Source organism: Xyrauchen texanus, chromosome 2 (genome assembly GCF_025860055.1).
Source record: "Xyrauchen texanus isolate HMW12.3.18 chromosome 2, RBS_HiC_50CHRs, whole genome shotgun sequence".
Classification (NCBI taxonomy): domain Eukaryota; kingdom Metazoa; phylum Chordata; class Actinopteri; order Cypriniformes; family Catostomidae; genus Xyrauchen; species Xyrauchen texanus.
The window spans coordinates 28,583,229-28,607,959 of NC_068277.1; the positions used below are offsets into that span (position 1 = coordinate 28,583,229).

Below are 24,731 nucleotides of genomic sequence, written 5' to 3' on the forward strand. Positions count from 1 at the left end.
TTCACAGAAAATTTTCTGCAGTTTTCAGCTTAGAGGTCATGTGTCAATACGACCCTTTTGAAAATACTGGTAAATTTTGCTCTGGTAATTTCCCTTAAAGCAAAGTTGTATTATTAGTAGCTTTAAATGTAAATTTTGATGGTATGTGCGAACAGCACATGTGGTGCATTTACCAGCAAAGGCAACCCAACGATTATTTACCAGGTTGCGTGTGTGAAAGGGGCTATCCACGATATAGTAAGTCGATGTCGCCATCGTGCGGTATATAAAAACACTCTAAGATTGCCTTGTTGTCGAATACAAGAAAAAGCAGTATTCGTGAAAGATATACAATCTGACATCCTCACAGAGCACACGTTGCAACAATGTTCATTCATTATGTGTTTACGCATGAAAGATTACTTCGTAATTCCATCACGTGCGAAAACTTATGTGCAAAGGAAGCAATAACATTTACTGGCAAGCGAGGCATTTTACTTTTAAGAGTCCTTGTCATGCTCTTTATAAAATGTTATATCATACTTATATTGGAAAAAATGCTTGCGTGATTTTTAAAAGTCTTGTCTACGTTAAGATAAATAAGTGTCTATGAAGGGGTGACGTCACAGATGGAGATGTCATGGCGTCGTCGGAGCTGAGACTGGAGCTTGCCATCTAGTTAAAGGTTGTCGTCGATGTGTTCAGCGAAATGGAGAGGAATGCAAACCCTCATCTAGATGCAGGAGGAAGTGTTTTGTGCACAGCTATTCCCACAGAAACCGGAGATATCAAAACCGTCGGCGGAGTGAAAGATGTCTGCGAGAAGAGAGACACTTTGAGTACTTGTGCAAGTGCTAGCGGTGCTAATGCTACTACACCCTGCATACTGACATTAGATGCTGCTGAGACTGTCGACTCTCACACGTCTCAAAGCAAAAGCATACAACCGAGCGTTTTAACAGAGACACAGTCCGCTGATGCAGCAGATCAGCTGAGCAACGGGACGGGATCGGCTACTGTTTCTTCTGGGAATAAGGAGGGTGGCACCTCAAACTTAGCAAACAACCAGGTCTCCACTGTCTCCAGCATCACTAACGTGCAAACGGACGGTTTGGATGGAGGGATGACCGGCGAACCAACGAAGCTGTCCAAGCCAGCCCATTTGTGCCCGGACAGGGCGAAATCTGGAAGCTTTAACTCAAACGATCACACTGTTTCCGACGGTCTTCCGAGTGCCAGCGAGCCGAGCATCGCAGGCGAGTCCCGCAGCTTTGATTCACTCGAGTCCTTCTCCAATCTGAACTCCTGCCCGAGTTCGGACCTGAACAGTGAAGGACTGGAGGAGAAGGGGCTGGTGCTGGCTGTACAGACCGAATACGGGGCCGATGGCACGAAAATCCCCTGGCCTAAAGACCGAGGGACCGGTCAGTCGTTATACCACATCAAGTGGATCAAGTGGAAGGAGGAGAACACGCCTATCATCACACAGAATGAGAACGGGCCGTGCCCGCTGCTGGCCATCATGAATGTTCTGCTATTGTCATGGAAGGTAAAATAGATGAGAGTCTCTCGTTTGACAGCTGACAGCAGCACCCAAGAAAGATTTAAATCAACTCCCAAAGTTCTATCTTTGCACTTGATGCCTTTTGCCTTAAAACTATTGTTTGACCACAGGAACCTGGTCAATGCTGTTTACATATCTGTCTGGATAAATAGTGGACTAGAACAGCATTGTCTTTGGCTATACCTGTCTGGCTTGAGATGCAAATTGAGAAGTTTTAACCCTGTTTTCTTTTTATACATACGTATATATATATATATATATATATATATATATATATATATATATATATATATATATATATATATTTGATTATATTATTAACATCTTATGTATTTTTTTATATTTATAACAATGTAAACTATTTAACATAATACATTTATATTTATCTTATACCTTATTTTTACAGTGAAAATATGAAATCAAAGGAAATGGCAATAATTTAGAATGCATTTAAATTAAACTGTTCATTCTACTTGTTTCTGGCATTGGGTAGGCCTCTGTTTAATGTCCCACAGGTTAACTATTACATGTGAAGCGTGGAATCAAATTCTTCTATTAAAGATGCACCGTAATTATGGTGCATAATTGGCCTAACAAATTGTAGAGATGTTTTTTTCTTGATCACATTTCTTGTCTCTACATCCTTTTTTTTCTTCAATCAGAAATTTCGCTCCTATTTTGTTCTTTAAAGGTTCATGACATGAAAAATACAATTGTCATTGATTTTTGAGATAGAAGAGGTCATTGCACTTTAAAACTATACTGTAAGTTTCAGAACTCAAAACTTCCTGGTCACTTAAAAAAAAAAGCATTTGTTGAAACTGCCAAAACGACTCGGTCTCTACTTCCTTTACATTGTGATGTCACACTGTGGTAGAAGTTTACCATTTGCATCTGACCGCCTCCACAACAACACATCAATGACTACTTTACCTTTAATCACGTCCGTTGCTCACCTGTGAGCAGTGAGATGGCAAGGTCAGTGCAGGTCAGTCAAGAGCAGAGAGCCAATCACAACAGTGGGCAAGTCTTAAAAGAGACGCAGCACCAAAACAGCATTTCTGACTGAGGGCCAGAATGAGGCTACATATACATTTGAAAATGCCACTTTCGTTTTCGATTATGCTCTCCGTCCACACTGCTGTTTTTAAGCTTAATCCAAATGTTGCTCGTCCTCACTGAAATGTATGAAAACGCTTGAATCCCTTTTCTGCACCGTAAACTTCCCGTCACCTTTGAAGGAATGTTGTACAAAGTAAGATGTATCTTTATCAATGCTGTCAAGGTGAATCAGGCACAACAGTGCCGCTATAACGCAGGCCACCGTCTTGATTGTTTAGGTTGAATGGATCACATGACTGCATCACATGACAACAAATATGTCATAGTTTTCAGATATATCTATTTTCACAGTCCACACTACAACGGAAGACAGCGTTTTCAAATGTATCCACCTTCAAAAAGCTTTGTTTTTGCTGACAAAAACGGCATCTCAGTGTGGACGGAAGATCAAAGCGTAGAGAAAAAGATGCATTTTCAAAAGAAAATGAATTGGTGTGGACATGTACTGAGGGTGGAAAATTTGTTTTACAAATATGTGACTTTTTTTGTGCAAAAACATTCTACAAGTGACCCTCAAGGAAAATATATATTAAAAAAAAAGGTATGTTTGTCATGACCCCTATAACAGTATTGGAAAACCTGTGAAAGCTGTTTAGTATTGCCTTTCATTTCTGTTTGATTTCTTTTTCACTTTGGGCTTTGTCTCTCTTCAGATTGATAAATGATATTCTCTTTTATATGTCTTTTGATATATCCATATGTACTTTGGACTTGTACCTGTAGACATGAAGCAATATTTTAGTTTTGTCCTAAAGTGTCATTTCACAGACACACCAACAAATCCTGTCTTTTAGCCCACGCTCATTTGCATTATAAAGATGCCGTTTAATTATTGGCTTTGATAGTGAATTGGCAAGCACATGAGGCGCTATTTTAGTACTCAGTCTTTCATCTTAAAAAAAGAAGTGCTAAGATTTTCTACATTTAAACCTACTTTCATTTTCTTAAGGTGATTGCCACATTGAGGCTAGTTTTTAAAGGGTTGTTTTGGATCAAATCCTTTCTCTTCATGCAGCTCAGTTAAACACAAACATTATAATTAACTCCTATATATAGGTGTTGAATAACTCATTGCCCAAAGAGAAGTAGGTCTCATAACTGTCACATATTGGCATGTGTGACTTTTGTTTTTAAAGTTATTTTTCTCTTTTTGCAGGTCAAGTTGCCACCAATGATGGAGATCATAACAGCAGAACAGCTGATGGAATATCTGGGTAAGTTGCATGCATTCACATGCATTCACCCTGTCAAAGTCTTTATGAGTTGACTTCACGTAAAGATTAAGCTACCTATCATAGCACTGCCCAGATCTCCTTATGGAAAGGGGATTCAGTAGAAATCAAGTTTAATGTTTCAATTTGTACTTAATTTCAAGGGTTAATAATGTTGTAGAGATGGTAGTTTTTGAACGTTTCTGACTACTCTTGCCTACAGCTTCATGTCACTAATTACTAGTTTTATGCCCAAGAAGAATATTTAAATTTGGCCACCATAGGACATAAAATTATAGTAAGGATCATGCAGAAGCTAGGCATGTCATCCTAATTATAGGATTGTATACTGTAATTTCAACAGACAGATTCAACAGACTCCCTGGTAAGACATGTTCTTCATCTACCTCTACATTGAAATCTTAGTCTGTCTATGCCTGCAGATAGTGCTGGACCTTTATATTTTTTACCAAACAAAATCATTTTTCAAGTCAAGTAGAACAACTGTTTTTGTTGGTCTAGAAAATGTATGTTGTCAGATGCTGATGGACAGCACCAGATCAGGGGAATACCCAAGGGCCCATCCTCTCCTAATGCCAGGCAATCCAGATTCCTATTTCAACCATGGCATGCTGACCTGTAACACTGAAGTGTTGCGTTACTCCAGTGTAACAGTTGCCAAGAGCCCAATTTTTTGCACTGCCTAGTTTAAGCCTTCTTGTTGTGACTCCTTATAATTAGTGTTAGAACTGTAAGCAGTTTTATTTCTCCTCACACAGTCTACAAATGCCAAGTATGAGATGAATATAGAGAGCAGTTCTGGAGGTGTAGTTAAAAGGTCAACCTATGTGTTGTGGTTTCTTCTCCATAACACTCTTTGAAGACCATAGAAACATAGGATTGTGACTGAATTCATAACTACAATAGAATAGGCCATTAGTGTCTTTTTTTTTGTTTTATATATATATTTTTGGAAACCGAATGTATAGACTTTATTAGCTTACAAGCACACTTGTTCAGTGGAGTGATGGCAGCCGCAGAGGATGTGGTCTTAAAATGCCATTTCTTACATGGGTGTGGTAACTGTGTATTTTCAGTTTTAGAATTTGTCAAACGTTTGCATTTAAGACCCATTTATGCACTCAAAATGAGAATATTGATCAAGTTAATGTGTGCTGAATGGAAAATATAATTATTTTAACTTATTTAAAATTTTAAATAACATTGACAAGAAAAAGAGGGGAAAACATTGTTGAGATGTTTGACTTGCTCTTTATCATAAATTCTAAATGAGTTGCATATCCTGTCAGTCATGCTGCGCTTTACACTGGTCCATTTATTTAGCGCTTATCATATAAAATACTGAGGACAATAAGGCTTTGCTCACACTGCAGGAAAAAAAAAACACATGTTTTGGACATAGTCACTCAAATACGTTTAGGTTTTTGTAGTCTGAACAGGACAAAAACATATTAAATCAGATTTTTACAAGCCTCATCCAAACCACATTCGTAGGTGGTTTTGAATCCGATTAAATTCCTATTTTTCTTAATGTGTCTCAGTATGAACTATCAGATCGGATTTCTTGTGGTTTTTTCCATCGTTTCCTGTGCGCGATGAGAAAACATTCTGCGCTCCAAATGGCATAATTAATACCTTCACAGAGCACTTTTATAATTTAATCTAATTTAATATATTAATATATTTAATATAATAATGATGGTCACGCAGTAGGATCGTTACAAACAGAATTTTCAATAAAAATGACTTAAAGTGAGTTCAGCCTGTTTCATCACACATTTAAGCAAAACTCACAGTGGAAGGTTAACAGGGCATTGAGATCATCCCTTCTGAATGAAACACACATATGTCATTTATAGGTTACAGGACACGCAAAGCACTGCAAACCTCTTATAATAATACTTATATTGGCTTAACTTACCCAAAAATATGTGCTAAGGTGCCTATACCGGTTGCAAGAAACCACAACATGATAAAGTGTTGAATGTCACACGAATATGGGACTCTTAATCATTTTATCACAGGACGTGGGTCCTCGTCTTACCATCTGACCTTTTTATGATTTAATATAGGACACAAAGCCTTCAGTAAGGGATGTTTTGCTCTCTGCTAAAATACAGGACCCCAAGATAAAAGGCGTCCAAAATAATTTTGTCCAAAATACAGGACATCCCCGCTAAAACGGGCAGCAATAACTCTAGTAGCAACAAACATTGCATATGTCACCTCTCCCATTTTTAAGGCCGTGTCTGTGAAGAATGTTCATATTTGGACACTGCCCTCACGAAAAGCATAATCAATAATAAAACATTCATTACCATTACAACTAATGTGGACATGATAGCAAAAGCTACTGTTGTCTGAACAGAAAAAAAAAATCGAATCTGGCCACATACAATTTGCAGTTTGAACAGTCACTCAAAAAAATATATTTTGAAAATGTATTTTGCTTCAGTGGCTTTAAAATTCTGTCTGGGCAGGGCCTAAAACATTTTCAATAAAGTGGGTTGCAATAAAGTGGGAGACCATAATGTGTGTAAAGAGATTGATACAAGGGACAACCACCTAAGGTGGAACAAACCACCCTTTAGCAGCTTTGTGGTCAGTTTTGCTGCTTGGAAAACTTGACCACATTAAACATGCTTGGGGCCATTCACACTCCATTCCCAGCTGTCTGCCTTGAGACCACTAATGGAAGTATTCCTCTTATTGCTGAGCTGTTTGTAAGCATGATCATGTGATCTGAAGTATGCCTGACATAGAGAACAGAAATTCCTTAGACACAAATGGTGTCAGATGGAGAGTGAACACTTTGTGCATTTATTGTTGATCATCTGTCCTTCTTGTTCTACATTTACATTTACCTTTACAGTGAAATATTTTCAGAAGCATTGACTTTTCTGCTGAAGCTGTGTGGATTTAAGCCAGCATAGATAATGAGACTTCTATGAGACATCTACGGTTAGCTGCGCAGGCACACGTAAATTGCTTTACTCTCTCCTAGGTGCTGCAAGCTGTTTAACTCCAGAGAATAGTAGTATACACATAATGGATGGTTTAGTTCCATTAGCACGCATCCATCTTGCCCTGCTTCTCCACTGTACCTTACATCACTGTAATTGTTTCATTCCCTGGCAAAGTTAGTGGCCCATAAACAAACCCTTACCACTGCACAGTCACTTCTGACCATCAAGGAATACATTTAAATCACTGCCATTAACTTTGGAACTGTAATAGTATGCCCAGAACTAGGGCTGGATGATATGGCTGCAAATATGATATCTTGATATTTTTCAGCTTATTGACAAAAGTTGGACTATGTATTTTTTCTAAAATGCTTATTAAAAGTTTTTTTTTTTCTCTAAGGAATAATTTAAACCAAACAGCCATTGTAGCCAAGTTAGCTTTGTGTAGCCAGACCTATGACTGTGGCATAATGCGGAAATGTGAACATTTTGAACACAACTCGGGTTCCAAGCGTACTGATAAAACGTCCTACGTGCATCTACTCGTGGAAGTTCCAACGAACCAGCCAATCAGATTTGCGCTGACTGTGTTTTCCAGTTTTATGTGCTATAAGCATCAGACGGTTAGTGCATGGACTGTGGGTGGTCTGTGGGCGCGCTGTATGAGGCTGAGACTATAGCCAAGTATAACTGAAAATGTTTAATGCATGAAATTAAAATCTAAAAATAGGCATGCTTTTCACGTGTTTTCTCTAAATGAACACAATGAAGAGCGACATTTAATCAATGTAATTTAGATACACCAATACAACAATACCATAACAAATGCAGTATTACTTGCATATATTTTTACAACCAAAAAAATCTTTAACTAACAGGGTGTGCAAAAACTCAGTTTAATTTTATTATATTATAATGTATTAGTGAGTTGTTGTTGTTGTTATTATTATGAGGATAACATTTGTTTTGTACAATTGTACAAATGTTTTTGTACCATGTATTCACTGCATTAAATTGCAGCCTTTTGCAGTTTAATAATAACATATGACAATACTGAGATTTTGATGTTATTTTAATGAATTGTTCAGCCCTGAAGGATAGTGAAATTTAGAAATGTAAATGGCGATTAAAAAGCACTGTTGAATAAATACCCGGCTATAAAGTTTTGCCTCTTACGATGAAGAATTTTAATGTTTGTTGAAGCCTAAGTGCTGAATGTTGCAATCTTCTCAAACTGTCATTGACTTTCAGATGCAAATACTGTTAAGGCTTGTTGAAATAAAGTGAATGAGATCTGTAAAGAAGCAAGCCATAGAGGAGGAGAAGCCCCAGTTTAGGAGAGAGAGGAAGAGATGAACGATGGGAAGGAATGAGTGAAAGTGAGTATGAAGAGATCAGCTGGAAAGGAACTGAAAGAGAGATGAAGAGGCAAGAGTTGGAACAGGGGTTTTGCTGAGCAGAAAGAAGTGAAAGTGGCCCAAATGAACCTGCCTGTGCTGGGCCGCATTCTTGGCACTGATGAGAGGAAGCCATAGTCTGAGGGAGTGGGCTGAAAATAAAATAGCCAAGCTTCACGCTTCTCACGTTCAAGGCTCAAAATCAAGGCTTCCTCTGGCATTTTAGACTCCCATGATATTGAAAACTGTGCCAATTGTTATTGAGTTAATAGGAAAATGACAAACCATTGAAAAGCTTTGGAATGTGTAGGTGAAATATATGTGCGAATCAATAGCAATAGACTGTAATGAATAAATGAATTACTTTGATTTGGTTGTTATTTATTGGTCAGTACAGCTGAGCTGACCAATGGTCCTGTACTTGGAGAGATGCACATGTGTTTAGAATGTTAATGAGGTGGATGACAGGTACTTTGTTATTAGAGCAAACCTCAGGGTCAGTTCTTTACATGTCTGCCAGCAGCCGTTACCTCCCCCTGACCCTGATTCAGTCCCCTGCACTGAACCGAAGGATACAATAATAAGAAATGTGGCCGATACATTAAAAACGTCCATGAGAATCTTAGACCCTGTTAATAACAGGTTATGACATGCATGTCAAAAGTGTGGCCTGTGTCCGCTTGTGAGTAGATTTTGTTTAGGGAAGGTTTGATATCATGACTATACACATCAGTCTACATCATGTGTCACTGTATGTTAATGTTTGATGAACTCCTATCTATGTGTATGCATGGGTTTCTCCAAATTTTAAAATGCTTGTTTTGGCACAGCAGATATGCGTTACAGGACCAGAGATTACTGTTATTCGGGATGCATTAGTATGTTTGCATGCACTTTAAAAGTTTAATTAAGACAATAATGTGTCTTTTTTAAATTTCATATAAATGCTTTAGTTTTACTGAAAACAAACCAGTCCAATTCTAACAGACCTAGAAAAGCAATTGTAGCTCAGCTTCATCTAGCATGGTGATGTTAATCGGACAACAATTGGTCTTGGCATTGTGTGCATGCGTGCTCCAAATGACTGGTGACACTCATTGTGTATTTTACCTGTCTTTATTTGTCATCCTTTATATATTAGATTACGCAATGTGTCAAGTATACTTTGACAGATAGATGTATCTCAACTATGTAAAAACTTGCTGTAGCTAAATTCTAACTGCGTGTTTACACTACAGATGCATATTCAAATGTGAACACATTCATCCCTGATCACCTCCAAATATGATTTTGACTGATTTGTATCAAGACGCATTGGAATCTGTTTACACCTGTATTTCGTGATGTCCGCTTGACATTGGATCACAAGATGGATTTTAATTTCAGATGTAAATGGGGCTAAAATATCCTATCGGTTAAAAGTAATCTCTTGGCTCTTCTCTTTGATTATCTCTTTGTCTCATTGTGACATGCTAATTTGACCTCATGAGCACTTCTAGCCTTACCACCAAAACAGCTAGACTACATTCTGTGATCCTGCTCAATTAATCACACAGTATTAGTTGAAATTTATGGTAAAGCTGGAGAAATCGGGCCTGTAAACCTACAGATTTCTGTTTACTGAAAGTTTAAGTTTGTTAAAGGGAGAAGAGGAGAGTAATGTCTCCTGTGAGCATGTGCTTTTTTTGATGAGTTCACTGTATCTACAAAAATTCCCTAAACATCCCACTTTTTTTTTTTTCTTTTGCTCCTTCACAACAGGAGACTATATCCTGGAGGCCAAGCCAAAAGAGATCTCCGAGGCTCAACGTTTGAACTATGAACAGGTAACAGAAACTGCTCATGACTCTCAGTACACATAATATTAAAGATAGCCCCTCTGTTTATATACCTCTGTTTGTGTGGTGATTTACACTCACAGTTCTTACACTGTGAGTGTTTTACAGCAGAGCGAGGAGTGAGAGTTGAGGCCTTAGGCTCTGACAGAGGTGTGAGAGGCACAGAGACACATGCAAACACTTAAAGACAGACCAAAATCTTTCTCACATGGACAGACTGTTTGTCTCGCCTCTATTCTAAAAAGATTCTTTAGTTCTCATAGTGAGCATGTCTCTGTTCTCCGTCATTAAGCAGCCAGTTGTTCTCTGTGGGATCACAGTGCCTTTGGGCAGCAAGCTGTGGCAGTCATCTAGATCAGCACACATCTATCGCAACAGGAAATAAGGGCACAAAGCCATGGAATCACCACTGAATTAAAGGAATTGTGAGAACTGGTCCATTCCAGTCTAGATCCAACTGTTTATGTAACAGCAGGAGTGAATATCATCATTGTGGTGCACAGAGAGAGAGTATGAGTCCCTGCAGAGCTGTGTGATATGCAGCGTTTGACATGTAAAGAGATAGGGTCAAGAGAGACTGCTTATTTCTCCTCACACCACTGCTAGTGTTCAGCGATGCAGGTCAGGGGCCAGTGGGTGGGAGAAGAGCCTGTGAAAAATAAAGGAGGGCCTTCTAATTGAATTTCAAAATTAATTCTTTTTTATTTCATGACCTTTTAAAGCATTTTTCTTTTTCAATTTTCATTGCCATAATGAAAAAAAGGTCTCATTCTCATTTTATGTACTGTGTGTGTGTGTGTGTGTGTGTGTGTGTGTGTGTGTGTGTGTGTGTGTGTGTGTATATATATATATATATATATATATATATATATATATATATATATATATATATATATATAAAGGATTATTAGGAACACCATACTGTGTTTGACCCCTTTAGCCTTCAGAACTGCCTTAATTCTACGTGGCATTGATTCAACAAGGTGCTGAAAGCATTCTTTAGAAATGTTGGCCCATATTGATAGGATAGCATCTTGCAGTTGATGGAGATTTGTGGGATGCACATCCAGGGCACGAGCTCCTGTTCCACCACATCCCAAAGATGCTCTATTGGGTTGAGATCTGGTGACTGTGGGGGCCATTTTAGTACAGTGAACTCATTGTCATGTTCAAGAAACCAATTTGAAATGATTCGAGCTTTGTGACATGGTGCATTATCCTGCTGGAAGTAGCCATCAGAGGATGGGTACATGGTGGCCATAAAGGGATGGACATGGTCAGAAATAATGCTCAGGTAGGCCGTGGCATTTAAACAATGCCCAATTGGCACTAAGGGACCTAAAGTGTGCCAAGAAAACATCCCCCACACCATTACACCACCACCACCAGCCTGCACAGTGGTAACAAGGCATGATGGAGCCATGTTCTCATTCTGTTTACGCCAAATTCTGACTCTACCATCTGAATGTCTCAACAGAAATCGAGACTCATCAGACCAGGCAACATTTTTCCAGTCTTCAACTGTCCAATTTTGGTGAGCTCTTGCAAATTGTAGCCTCTTTTTTCCTATTTGTAGTGGAGATAAGTGGTACCCGGTGGGGTCTTCTGCTGTTGTAGCCCATCCGCCTCAAGGTTGTGCGTGTTGTGGCTTCACAAATGCTATGCTGCATACCTCGGTTGTAACGAGTGATTATTTCAGGCAAAGTTGCTCTTCTATCAGCTTGAATCAGTCAGCCCATTCTCCTCTGACCTCTAGCATCAACAAGGCATTTTCGCCCACAGGACTGCCGCATACTGGATGTTTTTCCCTTTTCACACCATTCTTTGTAAACCCTAGAAATGGTTGTGCGTGAAAATCCCAGTAACTGAGCAGATTGTGAAATACTCAGACCGGCCCGTCTGGCACCAACAACCATGCCACGCTCAAAATTGCTTAAATCACCTTTCTTTCCCATTCTGACATTCAGTTTGGAGTTCAGGAGATTGTCTTGACCAGGACCACACCCCTAAATGCATTGAAGCAACTGCCTGTGATTGGTTGATTAGATAATTGCATTAATGAGAAATTGAACAGGTCTTCCTAATAATCCTTTAGGTGAGTGTGTGTGTATATATATATATATCTCTCACAGGCTTTGTGAGATTCAGCTAGTTTAATATTGCTAATAGTTTAGTATAATATTCCCATTTCTGATAGACTGTATTAATTGCCATCTTAATCTATTAATTTTTAAATCTCAGTTGAAATCTGAAATATAAATTTTTAAATCTCAGAAGTTGAGTCTATTTTTGTATGCGAGTTTGAGGGTGTGAGGATTAAGATAGTTGTGTTTCTGTTGTTCTTCTGTCAATGTGTGCGTGTTCTTGTTTATTGGCTTGTGAGTAGGTGGAAGCTGACTGGATTTGTGCTGTTGTTAAAGTGCAGGTTTTACAACAGCTGTTGTTAAATTGCTGGTCTACTTTGGAGAGGTTGGTGGTGGGGTTTTTTGAGTGTGGCGCTTCCATAGATTATACAATGTATACATAGTATCTTAAAGGTTTTATTTATTGCTTAATCCGTTTCAAGTGTGGATGAGCTTCATTCATGCTCTCTACGCTTTGTCAGCTGACTATCCTAGGCCAGTGCTGTGGCTCTGTGTGTGTGATGACGATTAGTGGAAATGAAAGCTTTTGAGAGAAGGACACTCACAAAGAGTTCTGGAAGAACTTCATGAATGTTGACCAATCAAAGGCCTGTCTGCTCTCTGTGTGTGCCGATCTGTGTGTTTAGCCTGTTCAAACAGTGTGGGCAGTAACAATCTTTGGTATGATGAAGAGGAATGTGTTTGTCAGGCTCTTGGTTTGCTGTGTTTGATATGTGTAATAGATGTGTTGATTGTGTTAAAGCATTTATAGCCATCACAGGGAGTATCACTGAACAGAAGAGAGAGAGAAAGAATAGTGGGCTGAAAGTGGGTCAGGGCAGTGCAGTGGATCAGAAAACCTGGCAGGGGCACAGGGACAGAGCCGGGCCACACACAGGCTGGGCATTGGTTGGGGTAGCAACCAGTGCCAAGTTCAACGAGGCTGAATGGTATCTGTGGGTGGATGGATCTTGGCTGATCTGTCAAACCTCTAATGCTCACCCGACCCTGGTGCCAGTTCTGCATTCTCTCATCCACCCACTGCCCATCGGGTCAGCCTGTGCCAGTGATTCATCCTGGCCTGTTTTCCCGGAGAGCTTGGAGTCAGATTTACCAACAACATGACTAAGCAGTTCTGTGGATTTATCTGGTGTTGGGCTGTTTTGGAAACATCATACTTTGGTATCGAGCTGCAAGATGATGACCTGTGTCATTCTAAACTGAGTCAAAGTGAGATGCATCAAAAGCAGCTGAATATTGTTTATAGTAGAGGTCGGCAGATGGTGAGTTTTGCGGATACCGACAACTAAGGAGGTGGAAAGGCGGAGAAAGTGGATAAAGATTATAATAAAGCTTATAATCGATAACCGATTAATCAGCCATTCGTTTTTAAAATACATTTATAGAATTTATATACTTTTTCGTGAGCGCTTAACCATACACTTAAAATAATAATAATAAAAAAAATTCTTGTTGCACTCTAATCTGTCTTGGCTTGTTCTTTTCTAATGCAACGGAAACTTTGTAATGAAGCACATTTCGTGTTACCGTCACCTTAAGATGAATCACTTATGTTGTGTCCTTCCTCATTTTGTGAATCGCTTTGGATAAAAGCGTCTGCTAAATGAATAAATATAAATGTTTTAAACATAAACAAGCCTAAATATTCACCAAATGGAGCGTTTGTATATACAATATTTCACCAATTTAAGTTAAATGAGGACTAAAGTTTATTATTATTAACAAGATATGAAGTTTCAGACACAGTGTATATGCTGACGGGGCGCGTTTCCATGTAGTCTCAAGAGATCAGCATCGGTATCAGCCATTTAAAAAAAAAAAAAAGAAAATGGTGGATCACAAGTTAAGATGTGCCGTATGAGCTAAACTGCAGTCGACACAGCTTCACAGCAGAAGGGAAGGATAACACAGGGAAGCAGGTTTTTCCAGGCTCTGGTAAGACTTTTAATCGGCTACTGCAATGCTTTACAACTTCACAAACTGATCAGCTTCACATGCACATAGTAACTTAAACACACCAGCTTCACAAACATAACAGACTAAACATAACAGCTTCAGGAGCACTGTGGCCTTCCATGTGCCAGACTCTCTCTCTCTTCTGCTGGTGGCATGGCTGCTTATATGTCACTCTCCCCATGCTCACTGGAATCAGAGACCGGTGTGAAACATAATCTAGCTCAGGTGCAAGCGCCCTTACCACTTTCTCTCTCTCCAGACGGATGCTTGACCACGCCTATTTGCTTTTCACACCATTGTATGCATGACATATCAAGTAACTCCTTTCAACCACCACAAATTTTTGCTATTTTTAGGCCTGTTAGCCTGTCAGGCCATTAATGTCAGACATTGCAGATAAAATGTATTTGGGCGGAGGAGGGAATTCAAGAAAAGAACTGAATTGGGCATAAACGGAAACAGTTAAGCATCATAGCTTTTACTATATTATGTATTTTATCACATCTGGAATGTTGTATTGAACAAACATCATCCAACACTGGAAATATCCAAGTTTAAATTGAATCCCAAACATAACACTCAAACTGCATCCGAGTAGACTATATGGAGCTGAACTGTATGAAAGTGCAAGGAAATCCCCTGTAACCTCAGAAAATGGCCTGAGCAGAAATCCCCAGTGTGAGTGAAATCCTATACAGAAGAGCAGAGATAATCTTACTGGGCTTCCAGGGTTTCATGGTGTATGATATATCATATGGTTGTTTTTATGTGTGGTAATGTGTTACAAGCACTAATCCCAACAACTGTCCACACACACACACACACACACACACACACACTCTCTCTCTGTCTCTCTCTCTGAGCTGTGACCAATCAGCATAACAGATGGTCTAATAGTGAGTCCTTTAAAAGTGAGAAATGGACGGAATATTTTTGTATTCTGGATCATAATATCAAATGAAGAAAACACATACGTACTTTTGGCACTTTAACTGTAAAGTATTGCAGTGGATCTTGTGTTTGTGACTCTGTAGTTTTAAATTGATCAGCAGAGCTGCTCTGTTTGACAGTGCCATGAGTAAGTGGAGGCTTATTATGGTCAAAACAAAGGTGCTCATAACTTTATGGTTGCTATTCTGGAGTCATATGTTGTTTTCACCCAGAAATGTTGCACATGGAGCCTAGATGAGCTTGTACACTGATTTATTAATCAAGATTTGGTGTTTTGTGTTTTGTGTTTTTTTTTTCTTTTTTTTTTTTTTTCTCTCTCATTTAGAACATGAGTGATGCCATGGCGGTGCTGCATAAACTGCAGACAGGTCTGGATGTGAACGTTAAGTTCACAGGTGTGCGAGTGTTCGAATACACACCCGAGTGCATCGTCTTCGATCTGCTGGATATCCCGCTCTACCACGGTTGGCTGGTTGACCCACAGGTCAGCAGCCTGATTTTGTTTTACCTTTTATTTTAGAAAAATCATAGTTTAGCTACTCATGTCACAGATGTCAGCAAGTCCATGATGGGGCATGAATGGTTAAAGTGAGCATTTGGGACAGACCTCAATCAGATGATGCATTTTTTACATTGTTTTATATACATGGGGTTTAACAAATTATTATTTGAAAGTCATGGCATTGATATGGTAAATGAACATACTTTAAACTCACTCTTTAATATATTTTTTAATTAAATAATTCCAAGCAACACACTGACAGTAAAGCATTAGATTATTTATTCAGGAACCTCTGAAAAAGAAGGCACACATATACAGTAACTACAGCAACAAAACCCCATCGTTTTAAATCATTAGAGAACAAATAAACATGATTCGGGGGGCCTGGGTAGCTCATTGGTAAAAGACGCTAGCTACCACCCCTGGGGTTCGCTAGTTGGAATCCCAGGGCATGCTGAGTGACTATCAGATGCGGAGGCAACTGGGATTCGTCTTCCGCCACCCGGATTGAGGCGAATCATTTTTACTCCATTCTCTGTCTCTGTAGGCGGTGCTAACTTTCTTTTCCTCTGCTTACATCTGCCATGGTTTTTCATATTCCCCTGGCTGAACAAGTAGCCATGCCTGAAACTCATGCTATAGATTGAGCTAGAAAAGGATAGGTGGAGCTGAGCGGCCCGCTCAAAATATAAGCTTCAATGTTTTTATAATGCCTGGAAGCCTCAGTGTTATACTTTTAGGGAAGGTAAATCCATGAATGACTTATCATTGTTAATGAACAATAAACTGGGATAGTAAAAGATATTTTGACATCAAAAAGTTGCATACTTCACCTATAAAGTGAACAATAATAACTGCAGTTAGATCAAATAACCGTGATCAGGCAATTATTTAATAATTGTGACAGACCTATCTGCAACACTAGCAAATTGCTTAAATAATGATTGCTTTCAAATTAGTTTCCCAAATCTCCTACCACCTCTTTCTTCCATTGTTTGAACAAACAGATAGTTGCATGCCAAATTCAAACCATTGGTTAAGCCAGAATTTGACATGCTGGACCACTTAAACAAAGCAATTTTGAAAGCACCACAGTGTTAACACTCAGGCCACATTCACAGTTCACACTAATATGTTTTCGATTGAAACCTAATTTTTACAATTACCCAACGTTACCGTTTTCCAAAGTATGCAGTATTAGGCAGCATTTTCGAAAGCCTCAATTTTCCCTGCCAGTGTGGATGAGAGGCATAAACTGCAAAATCAATGCCTTTTCAATCGACAAAATTATAGTGTGTTCAGGGATAGTAAAAAGCATTTTAACCACATAAAATTACACACTGCACCTTGAATATTTATGCTAACAGTTTGACTTGACAAGGAGTTCACAATGAGAAATGGAACCTTGTCTTTCTCTTGATCTGTCTGTCTGTAGATTGCAGATATTGTAAAGGCAGTGGGGAACTGCAGTTATAATCAGTTGGTGGAGAAGATAATCAGCTGTAAGCAGTCAGACAGCAGCGAGCTGGCCGGGGAAGGTGGGTGTTCACAGTTTTCTTCTGCTTTTCCTTTCACACATCCAGGCTTCCTGATAAGGCAAGTGCTCATCTGTAGTGAACTCCCCTCTGGCTCTGTGCACTTAAATGCAAAGTTAACTTTGTTAGAATGTTGTGAGTTCACTCTTTGTCAAGTTTCAATGCATTTGGATGCATTTTTGTCACGGACACATATTTATCCCTGTCCTGAATTATTCCTTTTCCTATTGCATCATGCAATAAACAACTATCCCAGTGGTGGGAGTCTGTTAAGATACAAGAGTGAAGTGTAGCTTAATTAATCTAATTTTATATGCTGTATTTTGTTTTAGCTCTATCTGAGACTTTCTCTTGCTGCTGCTCACTCGCTATCTGTCAGTCTGTTTGTGTCTAAATATATCTCCCACGCCATCTTTTCTTGCTCTTTCTCTGTGTATGTATCAGAATGCAGGCTGTCTGTCTCTGTTTCTGCACTGATAATGTGCCCTTTTCTATCTCTTATGGGCTGTCTGCCTGGTTATGTCTCTCTGCCACTCACACACTATCCCTGCACCAGCGTGTCATGCTTTGTGAGTTTTGTGTCAAAGTTTCAGGCAGTGTTTGCTTAATGTGGTTTGGCATTTTTTTGGAATCTGTATTGGGATATGTGTCAGAGATGTCTCACACTGCCTTTGTCTTCTTTAGGTTTTGTGGCAGAGCAGTTCCTGAACAGCACAGCAACTCAGCTGACGTACCACGGCCTGTGTGAGCTCACCTCTACTGTACAGGAGGGAGAACTGTGTGTCTTCTTCAGGAACAATCATTTCAGCACCATGACCAAATTTAAGGTATTCACATTCACACGTATTTACTTTTGCAGTCATTTGAGATGATGGGTGCTGAAAGGTGGTTCTGTGGTTTGTTTATGGAGGGATGCTAAATGTTGGTGCCCCCCAGTGGCTAAAAACAAAACTTTCAATATGCCATTCGTATTTTACACTGTTTCTCTACATGCTCTACCAATAGATTTAAAGTGAAATTGAAATCAAAATTTACCATATTGCTCCATCTTAATGAGATAGTTCACTCCAAAAATTACATTTTCTCATCATTTACTCGTCCTCATGCCATCCCAGATGTGTATGACTTACTTTATTCCGCAGAACACAAACAAAGATTTTTAGAAGAATATATCAGCTCTGTAGATCCACACAATGCAAGTGATTGGTGACAATACCTTTTAAAGCTCCAAAAATCACATAAAGACCACATAAAAGTAATTAATATGACTCCAGTGGTTTAATCCATGATGGGTGTGGGTGAGAAATAGATTAAAAGTCCTTTTTTTTTTTACTATAAATCTTCCTATTTACTTTCACACGCTTTCACATTTTGAAGGTGAAAGTGGATATTTGTTGTAAAAGTTCTGCCCACGTCACTTTAATGAACATTTGCAGAACATTGGTTACTGTTTGCCGAATCACTATTTAGACGACGTTTTAGGATACTGTTGTAGGCATTAGGAAGTGCAGCCTTTCTAAAATCAAGTTGTTTAATAACGGTTATGGTTAGTGGGATAAAGGTTATGGAAATAATAGTAAGTAACAATAAATTGTAACAAAAAAGCTTTACCATTTGGATACATCGAAATGCTTTTGACCATGAACTTGACCTTTCCATTTCAAAGTCAAAAACCTCCTTAAAAGTTGGTGACTGCAATTAGGTCTGGCTGTACTCTGATATGGAATACCCATAATGGTGACTGCATAACCACAAACTGCCTTACCAAGCTGCTTGTAAAGCCTCTAACTGTTATTAAAGGGGAAGTGGAGCTGCTCTGTAGCAACAGGGCACACTTGACCTACAGATAAAGCTCTTCTATGATCCTCATGACACCACGATCTGTGAATGCTAAAAGATTGACTTTTGAGAGCAGTGGTTGGTGGTGGTGGCGTTTGAGGAGGGTCCCTGTTCACTGTGTAAAGCGCTTTGAGTGTTGTATCAGAAAAGTGCTACATAAATGCAACATTAATTAATTCAGTGTATGTTAATATGAGTGCTCTCTTTGTGTTCTTCAGGCCCAGCTGTATCTGCTGGTGACGGATCAGGGTTTTCTTACTGAAGAGAAGGTGGTTTGGGAAAGTCTGCATAATGTTGATGGAGATGGGAACTTCTGCGACTCAGAGTTCCTTTTGAGGCCACCCTCTGACCCAGAAACGGTGTACCGTGGTCAGCAAGACCAGATCGATCAGGTCAGGACTAATATCACTTCTCAGCAGTGCTCAGTGTCTATCTCAGTCAGAGGAAACATAACACTGTGCTCAAAACCTTGGGTGGATTTTTAAGGATATTCCACTAATAGTTTGTTTTATTATATGGTATCAAAGGTATGAGGGCTGATGTGGACGTGTGGGCCTTATCTCTTTTAAAGATTTCCTTTTTTAGCATTAATATTTAGTAAAATGCTCAAACAAATGGCATCCCAAATATATCCCATCTCTACGCATGATCTCTGGAGCTCAACCAGAGTGACCATCAGGATCTTGGTTGTCTCTCCTTCCAAGGCCCTTCTCCCCTGATTGCTGAGTTTGCCGGGCGGCCAGCTTTAGGAAGAGTCCTGGTTGTTACTTGTCATTTATGAATTATGGAGACCACTGTGATCTTGGGAAACTTCAAATTCAGCTGGAATTTTTTTGTAGCCTTCCTCAGATCTGTGCCTCAACACAATCCTGTCTCTGAGCTGTGCAGGCAGTTCTTTTAACCTCAGGCATGGTTTTTGCACTGATATGCATTTTCAGCTGCGAGACGTCATGTTTGTGCCTTTTTAAAATCATGACTAATCAATTGAATTTGCCACCGGTGGACTCCAGTCAAAGTGTAGAAACATCTCAAAGATGATACAGAGAAATTGGACACACCTGAGCTAAACTTATAGCAAAGGGTATGAATGCTTAAGTTAATGTGATATTTCAGTCTTTTGAGTGGATTTCTTTTGAGCTGATTTCAATAGTTTGTAGATATGAATTGATTTAGATAATGAGTAAAGTGGTAAGTGTTTTTTTTTTTTTTTTGCAGTTTTTTTTCTCCCAATATGGAATGTCCAATTCCCAATCCACTCTAACCTCGTGGTGGCATAGTGACTCGCCTCAATCCGGGTGGTGGAGGACAGATCTCAGTTTCCTCAGAGACAGTCAATCTGCGCACCTTATCATGTGGCTTGTTGAGCATGTTACCGTGGAGAGGCTTCACACTATTCTCTGTGTCATCCACGCACAACTTGCCATGTGTCTCACCGAGAGTGAACCACATTATAGCGACCACGAGGAGTTTACCCCATGTGACTACCCTCCCTAGCAACCGGGCCAATTTGGTTGCTAAGGAGACCTGGCTGGAGTCATTCAGCAGACCCTGGATTCGAACTTGCGACTCCAGGGGTGGTAGTCTGTGTCTTTACTCACTGACCTACCCAGACCCCCACAATTTAGCAGGCATGAGCCAAAGAGTTGGAAAACAAACCACTGATTATCTGAAATGAAAAAACCTCTGAGAGGAGAGAATGAATTTTAAACTTGTTTTCATGGAAGGTACATTACATTACCAAGGCGAATGCAATGCTCAGAATGTAGCACAGCACTTGCAGGCATAAGCTTTCTTTTGAAAAGTTATAAGCAGTTTTGAGGAGTTGCCCACCAACTTGCTTGTAACATACTTTGGATTACCGGTAAATCAAAATTTAAGAATGATATAATAGTCTCTCCCTTGTTTATGTTTAGTGACACAAGTATCAAAGGGATGCAAAAGGTCTACATTTCTTTTTTTGCAATAACATTTTTTTTGTTTTTCCAATATGTGTACACATACCTGAGATTATTGTTATTTTTCAAAAGTTCCAAGCCTCGAAGGCTTCAAATTTCTCTTCTGCCCCTGAATGTTTACGGTATTAGAGTAATCATTCCAACTTATCAACTATATAAGCCCTTAGGAAAATAACCTTTGAACCGAATGTGGTGAATCGGTGAGCTTACATGACTGTACACAGGCACAGTGACCCGCATCAGGTGAAGCAGAGCTACACAGACTGACATTGCAATGAGCCGTGAATGTTGACACATCCAACATTGAAATGCATCAAATCTCTGTTAAAGTGCAGTTTAGCTGAATTGAGTTTGGTGCTGCTATCTTCCAGCAGTAATTCTAGTCTGTTGCTCACAGGAAAACTTCTCAATAATTGATGTTAAAAGCTCTCTGATCCCTCCTCCATTTCTCTGACCTTCTCATTATTACCCCTCCCTCTGTGCCTTAGGGTTTACATGCTTTAATGGTTGGGACAAAAGTGCCTCACGTGATGGCAGTCTCTCTCTCTCTCTCTCTCTCTCTCTCTCTCTGTCATGATGAAATGGTCAACTCATGTTACGTTCACTACTTTTCTTTGACCTTTTTGGAGCTTTGGAGCACTTTTGTTATGTGGACGAGAGCAACCTGGACACTCTTTACGTTCCATGGAATAACCATACAGGTTCTGGGTGAACAATTTCTTTTAGCTGTTCATCTTTGAACAACCAATGTGTATATGAGATGGATTTCAATGTGCATCACATCGATTTACTTGTCAGTTTACGATTATTTACAAGCTGCATCTTTTGTGTTAAATACTTAATTTAACCCAGATTATTACCTGGCATAACTTTGATTTTAATACATGGACCGTCACTGTTGTTGTGTGTAGGACTACCTGATGGCGCTGTCTCTACAGCAGGAGCAGCAGGGATCAGAGCTGGGCTGGGAACAGATCCCAGAAGGCATCAGTGATCTGGAGCTTGCCAAGAAGCTGCAAGAGGAGGAGGATCGCAGAGCATCACAGTACTATCAGGAGCAGGAGCAGGTGGCAGCAGAAGCAGCTGCACAGGTGAGCTGCTCAGAGTTGAATATTGTGGACAGTGAGAGAACAATTTCTCTTACATTTGGATAAAGGTGCAATTTATTTTCAATAGCACAGTGACATTGGTACATGAAAATCCATGCCTTTGCATGATGCTGCATCCACGCTGTTAGGTTTCATCATAAATCCAAGACAATGCCATATTGTCCAGCGCAATATGAACAATCATTTTAACAATGAAAACATTCGGTCATTATTTACTCACTTCGAAGTACTGCCACTATGAAAGTGTAAAAAAAAACAAAAAAAAAACATCATACAGAATTAGGTATTGACTGTTAGTGGATTTTGCAGAGGTGGTGAAAAAGGCTGATAACCGATTAACCAATTAATACAGAATGTTAATTTTCTTCGTCTTTCCATGACAGGCACTGTATAGAGCAATAGTCATCTGGAATAACATTCCCATTGAAGTTCGTCAGCTTTGTAATAAGCTGGCATTTAAAAGAAGTCTAAGGTGTTATGTGTCGATGTAGGTTTTTATATGTTATGATTAAGGTAATTGTAAATAACATGGTATTTATATTTAGTTTTATGAATCGAAACTAGATTGTATGTAGGTATGAGTGTGTGTTTGTGTATGTATGTACATTATATATTGTTTACTGTGATGATTAAATGTGTTGTTGTTGTTGTTGTAATGTAATTTTTTAGAATGGAACCCAGGAAGACTAGCTGATGGCACAGACTTTCAGCTAATGGGATCCTAAAAATAAACAAATAAATAAATAAACAGGCACAGACTTCAAAAGTCCAAAATAAATAAAATCACAGATTAAATTTATCATTCAACCAAAATCCCTATAATAATCAGAAAAGGGTAGATTTAATGTATAACGTGAGACTTTTAACTGTAAATGAGCCCGAAACGCACAAGGGCTCTTATTTTGAAATAACGGAGACTTGGCTCTTTTACAATACTCTTAAGTATTTACCAAATTAAGCTTTTTATAGCCTATATTTTCACCAGATGAAGAGGTGTGTGTATATAAATGTTTCACCACATGAGGTTCAGTAAGGAACTAGGTTTATTATTAAGGTTTGAAGTTGGAGGTACGATTTGTGCACTGCCAGGGCACATTTAGCATGTTACTATACATTCCTTTGCTTCACTTTAGGACACTAAATGTCTAATAAAAAAAACTACATATACATTTAAGTGAGGATGTAAATACTGATGAATGATGTCAGTGATGAAAGATTTAGATACAGCAAATCCTCACATGATTGTTAATCAAAAAAAAAAAAAAATGTTGCAGCTATTAGCATAGATTTTTGCGTATAACCGATAGTTCCAAAAATCAACTATCAGTACCGATTAACCAGTAAAATGTTTACATGTTTAAAATTATGTACACTACAGGCATCATATAAATACTCCTGTCATATCAGTGCTTTAGAAATGCTGTTTTAATCTATCTGGTGTGTGTCGCCCCCTCATGGTGATGGACATTTGCCAGAAAACAAAATTCTAATCACTTAGTGCACCTTTATATTTAATGAGCGAGGATAAATTGTTACTTTTCTGTCTGTAGGGACAACAGCCCGCAGTTGGTGATGATCAGGTGGATAGAGCTGCAGCAGCTGGATCCCCAGCAGGGGGGGCGACAGCTTCTCCAAGCCCAGGAAAACAGCCCTCTACAGCGGAACGCAAACCCAAAAAGGAGGCCAAGGACAAAGACAAATGCATCTTGTTGTAACAACAGTGGACTATGTGGAGTGCGAAACAGGCAGCAGATTAATTACAGTCTGCAAAACATCTCTCAGTATGAGGTGGAGAGACCAAGACAAGGAGAGAAAGCAGTGACCGACGGTGAGAACTTGCCATTCGAAAGCCACTTGTGCCTGTCTCGAACCCTCAAGAGTTCTGAAGACACAGAAAGCAGAGAGGGGTGTCACTACAAAGACTATCACAACATATTTCGTAGAGCTGGCAAATGTTCTCAGCAGGAAAACCACTGCAGTGCACTATATTTGTGGGGGTTCACAAGGGAGTGTGGATGTATTTGTAGTAAAAACAAAGGTAATGTATACATAGCACCAGGCAAAGCTTGCATAATATGAAGCATTTTTTTTTTTTTGTTGGGGTGATTTCCGTTATTGCTGATGTTTATAAGCTATTTTATACCGATTTACCTGAACATATTCCTATGTAGACTAGTTGTATTGGTCAGTTATGTTATTTGACTGAAAGATATCAGAGACATTTTTATGAAAGGCCACTCAAATGAGCATGTAGCAAGCCAGCAGGTTGCTCAGCAAAGTAATGTCTCTGGACATGATGTAGGCTCTGGTACTTTGCCTGGCAGTGTGATGCCAAATCACTGAAATTGTGCAAACTAGGAGTGACCTCCATTTGTTTTAGAGAGCAAGACCTCTTAAAGGTCCTGACAAAAATGGTTTGAGTTAAAAAAAAAAATTAATCAGTACAATTAAGGCATATGGTTATGTCGAGTCATCTGTAACAGGATAAATATTTATTTCAATATAACACTGATATTAATGAGCTAACAACTGACACAAGCGTTAAAGTCCATAGCTTTAAGGTCTATGGTAGAAGGTGTTTTATTTATATATATATATATATATATATATATATATATATATATATATATATATATATATAT

The 24,731-nt window shown here is 39.0% G+C and overlaps 1 protein-coding gene across 1 annotated transcript; it reads left to right on the plus strand.

Annotated features, from left to right (window-relative positions):
• Positions 1 to 625: 625 nt before the first annotated feature.
• mindy2 (MINDY lysine 48 deubiquitinase 2) lies at positions 626 to 24,625 on the plus strand. The gene is made up of 9 exons (XM_052150609.1): positions 626 to 1,528; positions 3,822 to 3,879; positions 10,022 to 10,086; positions 15,475 to 15,633; positions 17,087 to 17,189; positions 17,871 to 18,013; positions 19,244 to 19,417; positions 21,892 to 22,071; positions 23,640 to 24,625. Exons 1-9 carry the CDS (start codon positions 689 to 691, stop codon positions 23,802 to 23,804), a joined length of 1,887 nt encoding a protein of 628 aa, XP_052006569.1. The 5' UTR covers positions 626 to 688; the 3' UTR covers positions 23,805 to 24,625.
• The last annotated feature ends 106 nt before the right edge of the window (positions 24,626 to 24,731 follow it).